The sequence below is a fragment of the Sinocyclocheilus rhinocerous genome, unplaced genomic scaffold, assembly GCF_001515625.1.
Source record: "Sinocyclocheilus rhinocerous isolate Xijiao unplaced genomic scaffold, SAMN03320098_v1.1 scaffold1110, whole genome shotgun sequence".
Lineage (NCBI taxonomy): Eukaryota > Metazoa > Chordata > Actinopteri > Cypriniformes > Cyprinidae > Sinocyclocheilus > Sinocyclocheilus rhinocerous.
The window spans coordinates 193,153-203,263 of record NW_015653168.1 but is presented as its reverse complement, the minus strand read 5'-3'; the positions used below and the strand labels follow the sequence as shown (position 1 = coordinate 203,263).

The window sequence follows — 10,111 nt, the reverse complement described above, 5'->3', positions numbered from 1 at the left end:
ATAGCCGACATCTCTGGATCCGATTCAGGCCTTGCCACCGTCGCCCGGAGGGCAGCAGCGCAGCCGAATCTTCCTCTCCAGAGAGCTCTCCCTCCGATGCAGTGATCCGACATCCGGTCATCGGGAGGAGCCCCGAGGGATACCGCTGGTACGCTCTTTGAAGAGGGCCCAGCGCGTTCCTTTGGCGGTCCAACTGGTTGCGAAGCGCTAGAGGAGCGATGGTCCCCTGAGGGTTGGTTCCCTGAGGGGTTTGCCACCACTGTAACCCTCAGACCGCCCGTGCTACTGCCCGAAGTAGTCCTCGCCTGACTGCTGCCAGGACGAACACTAGGCAGAGGCAACGGAGCTCCGCCCCCCTGGAGGAAACGGAGCCTGGCCCACAGCTCCGAGATGGTCATCTTCCCTCAATGGGAACATGACTCATCTGCGAACGCCACCTTAGCGTGTTTAATGCCCAGATACGTGAGGCAGCGATCGTGACCATCACCCGGCGCCATAACGACCGCATCCAGAAACGCACGGGTGAAACGGCATCTTTAAAAAGACGATCCGTCGTCTTTACAAAGACGCACCCGCTTATTGTACTCTTTTAGAGAAATTGGCTCTTTTAGGGGAATGCTCTTTTACGTGCTGAGACGCACAGGGGAAACGGCCGTTTGCAGCACAACAGGGGGTGGTGCAGCCTGAAGTGCGCAACCCACTCGACACAGGAACAACCACCGCTGAAGCGCCGTCCACCAACACAAAAAGCTCCCAAGAGTGCGCTAGACTCGTCACACACGAAGCAGTTTGGTAGGAGCAGTATGCGTTGCACCAGCTGCCTTTTTTATGCTCACACTGTGATCAGCGGCAGCTGAATGCAATCATCGCATGCCAATGTGCATTGGCTCGTTTAGTTTACACTCGAAGTGGATTGGTCTCTCTAAGCGAGATCCCAATTCGTCGGTCACCGACGTGTCTCGGAGTGACTGACTGAAAGGGAACTCAGTTTTTCAAAGTTTTCAATTAGACTGTTTAGATGTGGTGTTGTTTATGGTTCCAATGTGTCTCCCATCTCATTAACAAACGCTTTGAGAATGAGTTCAAATGAATCATTACAAAGAAGTGGTTCAAATAAAGCAACAAGTCACAAAAGACTGTGTGCAGCGCCAAAAGCACTATGATAAAAGCACGAGTATACAATAATTAAATGTACTGTATCATTATTAATTATTGGAATAAACAATCCTTTAGCCAAACAATAACGTTAATTATAATAATAAATGTAAGCTGTTTGTGGTTGTAAAGCTGTAGTAACTTGCCACATTAAAGGGATAGTTCACCCAAAAATTAAAATTCTGTCAGTAATTACTCACCCTCAAGTCGTTTCAAACCCACAATACCTTCCTTCATCTTCAGAACACTAATTCAGATATTTCTGATGAAATCCGAGAGCTTTCTGACCCTGAATAGACAGCAACGCAACTACTACGTTCAAGGCCCAGAAAGATAGTAAGGAGGACATTGTTAAAATAGTCCATGTGATATCAGTGGTTCAACCTTAATTTTATGAAGATACGAGAATACTTTTTAGTGTGCAAAGAAAACAAAAATAACGACTTTATTCAACAATTTCTACTCTTTTAACAAATGTCCTTACTTACCTTTCTGGGTCTTGAACGTGTCAGTTGCGTTGGGTCAGAAAGCTAATAAAAAATATGTTAATTTGTGTTCTAAACATGAACGAAGGTCTTACGGGTTTGGAACAACATGAGGGTTGTTAATGACAGTGAGGTCACATTTGCGTCTATAGTTATTTTAAATGGAACCTCATCCAATTAGAATTTAGATTCAGAACTATCCGATCATCGCATGCCAATGTGCATTGGCTCGTTTAGTTTACACTCGAAGTGGATTGGTCTCTCTAAGCGAGATCCCAATTCGTCGGTCACCGACGTGTCTCGGAGTGACTGACTGAAAGGGAACTCAGTTTTTCAAAGTTTTCAATTAGACTGTTTAGATGTGGTGTTGTTTATGGTTCCAATGTGTCTCCCATCTCATTAACAAACGCTTTGAGAATGAGTTCAAATGAATCATTACAAAGAAGTGGTTCAAATAAAGCAACAAGTCACAAAAGACTGTGTGCAGCGCCAAAAGCACTATGATAAAAGCACGAGTATACAATAATTAAATGTACTATATCATTATTAATTATTGGAATAAACAATCCTTTAGCCAAACAATAACGTTAATTATAATAATAAATGTAAGCTGTTTGTGGTTGTAAAGCTGTAGTAACTTGCCACATTAAAGGGATAGTTCACCCAAAAATTAAAATTCTGTCAGTAATTACTCACCCTCAAGTCGTTTCAAACCCACAATACCTTCCTTCATCTTCAGAACACTAATTCAGATATTTCTGATGAAATCCGAGAGCTTTCTGACCCTGAATAGACAGCAACGCAACTACTACGTTCAAGGCCCAGAAAGATAGTAAGGAGGACATTGTTAAAATAGTCCATGTGATATCAGTGGTTCAACCTTAATTTTATGAAGATACGAGAATACTTTTTAGTGTGCAAAGAAAACAAAAATAACGACTTTATTCAACAATTTCTACTCTTTTAACAAATGTCCTTACTACCTTTCTGGGTCTTGAACGTGTCAGTTGCGTTGGGTCAGAAAGCTAATAAAAAATATGTTAATTTGTGTTCTAAACATGAACGAAGCTCTTACGGGTTTGGAACAACATGAGGGTGAGTAGTTAATGACAGTGAGGTCACATTTGCGTCTATAGTTATTTTAAATGGAACCTCATCCAATTAGAATTTAGATTCAGAACTATCCGTTTTAAAAATCTGTTTGTGAATCAGACCACAACACTGATTTATGATTGGAAAACTAGCAAATAATGAGGAACGCTCCACCTCAGCTGAATGGCAAAAGGAGAGAGGAAGATGAGAGGCCTTCGTCTGCTCCTCGTTTGATTTCCTCCAGTGAGCGTCGGCAGCTGAGCGTGGCTCCATGAGCGTTTCCCCCCATGTGTTCGGTCTAGGAGTTAACTGTCAAACTGGCGCCACGCAGCTCCACAGCATGTTCCGCGGTACATGACTAGTCATGAATATGGAGATGTGCTTGCTAAGCGTAGCATGCACACACATAGGAAAATGTATGAAAAACAGACACACGCATATACAGATTAATGGATAGTCACCAAATCTACGCAAACATACACAATAATACGAATAGGGGTGCAGAATGAAGCGTACACCCATACTGAATGTGAGTCAGAGTCGGCATCTCGACACACACACACACACACACACACAGACACACATCATACTTGGAAAACTTGCTTAATAGTTTTGGAAACGCAAAACTATTAAAACACCAATTCCTGTGGTGAGGCCTCAGACTGCAGCCCCTTTCATAATGGAGTAATTTAGTCCGATTCTTCCCCGTGCTATCTGCCCCCGAGTGAACATTCTTACACACACAGACATGCTGAAGATTTATAGCGTCTGAAAGAGAAAAACACCACGCCCCAGTGTGGCTCCGACACAGGGGCCTTCACACTGGCACCGAATCAGAGACACACACGTACTGTTGCATTTTTTTATCACATAAATACGTTGAATACAGACAAACATGTTCTTCCCCTAGGCCTTTCAAAAACTAACACGCATGCAATCACAGACTCCTTCAAGGTCAGAGCTATTTGAGTAATTGAATAATTGAGTAATGCACCAAATATTAGACTAAATACTATTCGAAAATGGATTTTATTGTTAATTATTATTGTTCTTTTATTTATTTCTGTTCTTATCAAAATACAAGCATAGGTTGTTAAAGTTGGTGATGTAATGTTAAAAATGTAAAAATACATAAATTTCAAACACGCAACTAAATCATGTTTTTTACCCTTTTTTTAAATCGATTACTTTTTGTGTTCGAGTTTTCAAATTTAACACAAACAAGGGGTTGTAGGTGGCGGGGGGGAAGAAACAAAAAATGGTGAATAATTGAGTAATGCACCAAATATTAGACTAAATACTATTCGAAAATGGATTTTATTGTTAATTATTATTGTTCTTTTATTTATTTCTGTTCTTATCAAAATACAAGCATAGGTTGTTAAAGTTGGTGATGTAATGTTAAAAATGTAAAAATACATAAATTTCAAACACGCAACTAAATCATGTTTTTTACCCTTTTTTTAAATCGATTACTTTTTGTGTTCGAGTTTTCAAATTTAACACAAACAAGGGGTTGTAGGTGGCGGGGGGGAAGAAACAAAAAATTGTATATTTATATAAAAATTTATTATTTATATTTATATAAGGCCTTTTTACACACAAGGACAATAACCAGCTGATGAACAATAAAAATAATGATCCATTCCAAAATCCATTCTGCTTTAAAGAGCTTAAAGATTTAAAGTGGCAGATGACAAAATTACATGGCATGTTTACAATAAACAATAAACGTTATTGTCCGTTGGTGTGGATGCTAATATAGTTATTGGTATAGTTATCTTTATTATTATAGTTCTGGGTGTGAATGGGCTTTTAAACTTAAAACTTAAAAATTATATTTACTGTGAAAAGCACAAATAAATGTTTGGGTAGAAAAAGCTTTAAAAAAAAATCATGTAGAATCTTTTTTTATATATTTTAATAATTTTGCTTTGCACTCAGTACAGCAACAACAAAAAGCCAATTATTTAATTTGTCAAATAACATATTTATAGATTTACCTTTATAGTACACAGTAAATCTTTATATTTAAAAATTTGCGCTTTTGATTATCAAATTTGTGGTCCATGGTACCAAAAAGTGCCATATTACCATATTACCATAGCACCAAAATTAATCAAAATGCCAATCCCTACTACTAAAATGTGAGCATGGCACAGCTTATTTATATTTTATTCCACAAGCAATCTGTCTGTCACCCTATGTAGTCCAGAGCTCTGATAGCCCACCATCTAGTGCACTGTGGAGGGTCTCAGGGCAAAAGCTGGCTGCTGTTTGAGACTCTCGGCCAATCAGTTTACAACTCTCTTGCTGCTCTCCCTTCCGAAGTTAAATGACAAACCAAAGCCTCCTGGCATGGCCCGAGCAGGCGGACCCAATTTCTGCTTTGCATAAAAAAAGTCAAAACCACACACGAGCGCTACTAATGAACAGAGGAAAGAACGAGGAGAGGAGGAAACAGCGCCAAGCATCAGATCTCCTTAAAACCTTACAGCTGAAGCCTCCATCTCAGAGGAGATCACATTTCAACAAGATTGAGTTTAAGTGGTGGAGACAGAAGCTGCATGAAAGGGAGGGAGGGAGAGAGAGAGTTTCTTGCTCTAGTAATAGTAGTGCAGGAAAAAATGGCACAATATAGTTATCAGAGAGCCAAAATCTACTAGACTAAACTCTAGTGTTGAGTGTTACTCATATGAAAAGTGGATATCAAAATAATTTATTTTTTTTACTGAAGCGTGGATAATGATCTACCTAGATAAAATGGAATTCCCTTTACTTCCCATTTGCCTTCTGAGGTTACTTTCATCACATTTTACCTTGTCATATAGTCAATACACCACTTATTCAGTGGACTTTTGGGCTGATGGATTACTTCAGGGAACTCAGGGAACCTTTGCTTTGGAGTTTCTGAGGAGCTCTGGCTGGGACAGGGTTAAAGTCTCCTCCCTGGGGCTGTGCTTGCTACCGCTAAAATTAAACCACAGCTGGTTCCCATTAGCCTGCAGTGACACTAGGAGACTGTACTTAAGCTGTGCTGCGGGGGCTCCGCCGCCCCACTCAGATAATACTACTGTCCCCTGCCACAGGCCAAGTTTAAACTGGCCCTGCACAGCTTCTGCTGGCAACCACTGTGTTTTCAAACCAGGGGAACAGAAGAGGAGAGAAAGGTGAGAGTTATGGAGGGAGAACATTATGGAAAAGAGCCCGTCTCTGGTGAGAGGTGGAAAACCTTGTGTCTGTCATCACGTTCCAGTTCATCAGAGGAGAAAAACATTTACATGATAATGTGAAAGCCATAAAGCACAAAATATATGAAAAAAAAATTAGAGAAGCACATAAATATCTGTATCATATCAGCTATTAATACAGTTTGGGAGTCTGGCAGAAAAACACAGCATGTGCATTGTGAGTAACAAATGAGACGTTGATGACTGATTTACAGCGTGAGAAATAAACCAATCGGCAGTCTTGTAAGGACACCTCAGCCAATAGGAAGACAGCAATCGCACATTCCTGATGACAGCCAGAAACATATCTCACATGGTTTTGCATGTTGGGATCAACTGCAAGTCTGAGCGCTTTCCGGTTAGGGTAATATTTTAGCCATAGTCTATTAAAACCATAGCTCTTAAGAGGGATCTGTTTGTGGAAAAGGTTAACAATCAGTTTAATTAGGAGCAGCGGCTGGAGCGCACGCATGAACTCTCCCGGTCTGACACTCACCGCTCTACAGGGAATTCACCATGTCAGACGTCCACCGTTTGAGTGTGTGTGAGTGTAGAGAAGAAAAAGAGACAGAGAATTAAAGGATGAAAGGAAAACAGAGGGCATGTGAGTGAGGAGGAGGAACAAAGTAAGAAAGGAAGGGAGGACAGACCTTATCAGCAAAGTTTGTCCATTCAGGATTTCCTTCCAAACAAAAGAGAAAGGAAACTCCAACTCTGAAACGTGTTACGTGGCTATAAATCTGTCAAGAGCACTTGTTAAGGTCATTGCATTTTTATGCTTTTTTCAACAACTTCTAAAACAGGTGATATATATCTTATTTAATACAATGATACACAAGACACAAATCCAGATGAGTATATAAATTACACTTTTTTTCGACAACTATAGGTAAAAATGTGTTAACTTAAAGACTACCTGATCAATCATTTAAAAATACTTTCAATGATGCAACCAAATAAAGGTCAATAATTTCCTTTAAAATAATAATAATAATAATAATAATAATAGTGGTGGAATCACATGCTAATACTATGATACTTCAAAATATTTCCTGGTACTAAAACGCATGTACAATGACATTTACATTGTACTCCACGGTACTTTTTAAGAATACTACAGTATATGTCCAAAAATAAATAAATAAATAAATACAAATACTACGCAAATAATAATAATAACACTATGGTAATAATTATAGTACTTTTAGTAAGTAGTAACATGCACTGAAATGCATAACATAACAATGTGCTTCATGTGATAACATCTAAATTGACTGATTTTATCCAAACATAAAATATATCAAAAATATTATCTAACGTCACTGAATCAACCTAAATACAATAGGTCACACAAACAAAACTAAATTAAAAAGGTCAATTTTGTTGTCTCCAATGCACTGTGAACTAACATGAACAAACAATAAAGAATTGCATTTTTATCTAAGATTAACAAAGATTAATAAATGCTGTAAAAAGTTGATGTTAGTTGATGTTAGCTAACGCATTAACTAATGTTAACAAATGGGACCTTATTGTAAAGTGTTACCTTAATATTTAAAAGAACTTACATACCATGTAAATGATATAATAGGCTCTGAATATGGTAATCACCATCTGATACCATCAAAGTACCACGGTACCAACACAGTACATTCTGATAAAGGAAACCAAATGCCTAATGCACTGAAATGCTTTTCATCTCAAACATAGTAAATAAGTGTTGCAAATGCAGAGAAAATGCTTTCAAAAGGATGTAAATAGTACAAAACAAGCAGTGGCAACAATCCAACATCTCCCAGCGCAGTGGTATGAGTGTGTGAGTCGGGTAGGATCTGGAAAGTGTAGGGGTATGCGCCACGTGGGCTGTATTTTGAAGGCAGACGGTGTGAGGCTCATTAAAGCTGCATGGATCTGAGTTCTGGCAGAGGTGACAGACAGGTGGATAGGATTACCAGTGAGCCCGGGCTCAGAAACACGCATGCTCGGCCGCCTGTCAGCATGGGGATCGACACACACACCCTTCACGCCTTTTTAAATAATTAACAGCCAAAGATTAGTCCGTCAGCCTCGGGGCCAAAAGGTCCATTGATTTCTCACAGATGCATTTTTAATGAGCGCATCTCAGTGAGGCAGCGTCCGTGAAGAGAGGCTTCCTTGTCCACAACAGCACAAGAAACACCAGCAGCTTTGCGAGAGGCTTGTGGTAAAAACACAAACAAAGCCTGTAAGTGCCTCTCTAATGTCTCGCACTAACGTTCTTCTACACAAAGGCTTGAAGGGAAAGGCCTCAGGGGTGACCTTAAAAGAACCTATGGCAAAATGCTATTTAATCCGGCCCGAGCGTTTCCTTTAATTGGTCTTGTGCGACCATCCATAAAGCTGTTGTGCCGGCGGCATATTTCCTAATCAGCTTTTATGAACTGTAAACATCTCAGCACCAGTGTCTTTAAAGCATTAGAAGAGTTGAATTAAATTTGTATCACATTTGGTAGTTGTGACAGACACACTAAGAAAGTGATCACTGCATCTGTGGACAAGCGCGGCTGACAGAGTGCCTGACGGTGTCAATTACGTATTTCCCTTTCTTTACAGTGTAAAGTGTCACAAGAGATACAACAAGAAAAAATTTACCTGAGAACCTGATTTACACTCTTCATTCATTGGCATGTATGGTTCCTTGAAGAACACCCATTGCAAAAAGGTTATTTATAGTGGGAAAAGGTTCTTTAGATGGTTAAGATTAAATGTTCTTCACACTAAGAAAAAAAAGGAACCCAAATTGGTTCACCTTTGGCATCACTATGAAAAGCCGCTTTTAGAACCTTTATTTTTAAGTGTGTACTATATGTTGAACATGATCAAATGAGCTCAAAGGTAGCTCACCCAAAAATTTAAATTGTATTATCATTTACTCACCCTCAAGTCTCTTTTTTTTCTTTTGGCATGCACTGACATTTATTGTATGGACATTTTTCAAAATATCTTCTTCTGTGTTTCACAGAAAGTTTAGACAGAAAAACAGAAATGTCACTGTTCTTTTAATGTCTGTTTTGAACATTCAAAGCAATGTTCCGAATGAACACGCTTTTTAAAAGTGGCCTTACAAAGGTGACATGGGGAGAGGTTATGGGTATAGGCCTCTGACAGGCACGGACAGCTTTGACTAGAATAACAGAAATAAATACATAGTTTAATAGTGGTTATAAATGGAACGGATATGGTGCAGTGCGGTATGGTTTTATTTTACATTCTTATGGGTATAGGGAGGCTATGCATACCTTAAATCCAGAGAAACAAGAGGGAGTTGTTGAAAGACCAATTCAAAAATGTTAAACCGATGAGCGTGTCTGAAATAATACTGCTACAGAAATAAAATTGAAAGTTTAAACCTGTGCCATGTTTCATTCAAGAGAGACTGTTTTTCTTGCTGTCTGCGGTGTAATATCTCAAGGGTTCATTTTTCCTTGAGATGTGTGAGAGAGAAACATATCATTATGGAAAATCAAGGCTTTTGCCCATCTAAACCATGGATGGATACGTCTGGTTTGAGAAAGCGACACACTTCCTCTACTTTGCGTAAAGGAAGGAAAAGACGAAAGAGAAACAGAAATTACTTCTTCAATCATTCCTCAGATTTCATAAATCATGCATGTGGCTTTTTTTTAAAACTGACTAAAAGTTTTCATGAAAGTGTTGCATGTTACTATTATCATACATTTGTATGAAAGTGTGTATATATCTTTATGACCTGATTTAAAAAAGGGGAGATAAGGGGAGCATTCGAGAGTTTAAATGGGGGCAGGAATAATTGCAAATGCATAAAGAAAGAGTGTCAGGACTACCTTTCCTGTCTCCCGCTCGAAGTCCACATATTCTCGGGTGGGCGCCTGTCGCTGATCCCCATGAAGGTTGGCTGGGAAGAACTGCAGCGAGAGGTTGGTGCCGGTCGCCACAAAAGCCTTTTAGAAGGAAATCAATACAAACAGGATAAGAAAGCCAGGCCCGAGCATAAATTATGCAGCCCGTCATTTCTGTTTTCACATCAGAGAGAAGAGGAGAATGCCTGGAGCCAAGGCCAGCGCTCAAAACATCAGGAAAGAAGGGAGGAGGGCAAGAGGGGGGGGGGGTGCAAAAACCAAAAGAGAAAAA

At 39.5% G+C, this 10,111-nt stretch overlaps 1 protein-coding gene across 7 annotated transcripts in view; it reads right to left on the bottom strand.

Moving 5' to 3' along the window:
* The window catches only part of cbfb (core-binding factor subunit beta), a 50,296-nt gene that overhangs the window by 33,910 nt on the left and 6,275 nt on the right, over window positions 1–10,111 (bottom strand). For all 7 annotated transcript variants that reach the window (XM_016521743.1, XM_016521744.1, XM_016521747.1 and 4 more), the window contains exon 3: window positions 9,805–9,921. In XM_016521743.1, the coding sequence (XP_016377229.1) occupies window positions 9,805–9,921 (117 nt within the window). The remainder of the gene's footprint in view (window positions 1–9,804; window positions 9,922–10,111) is intronic.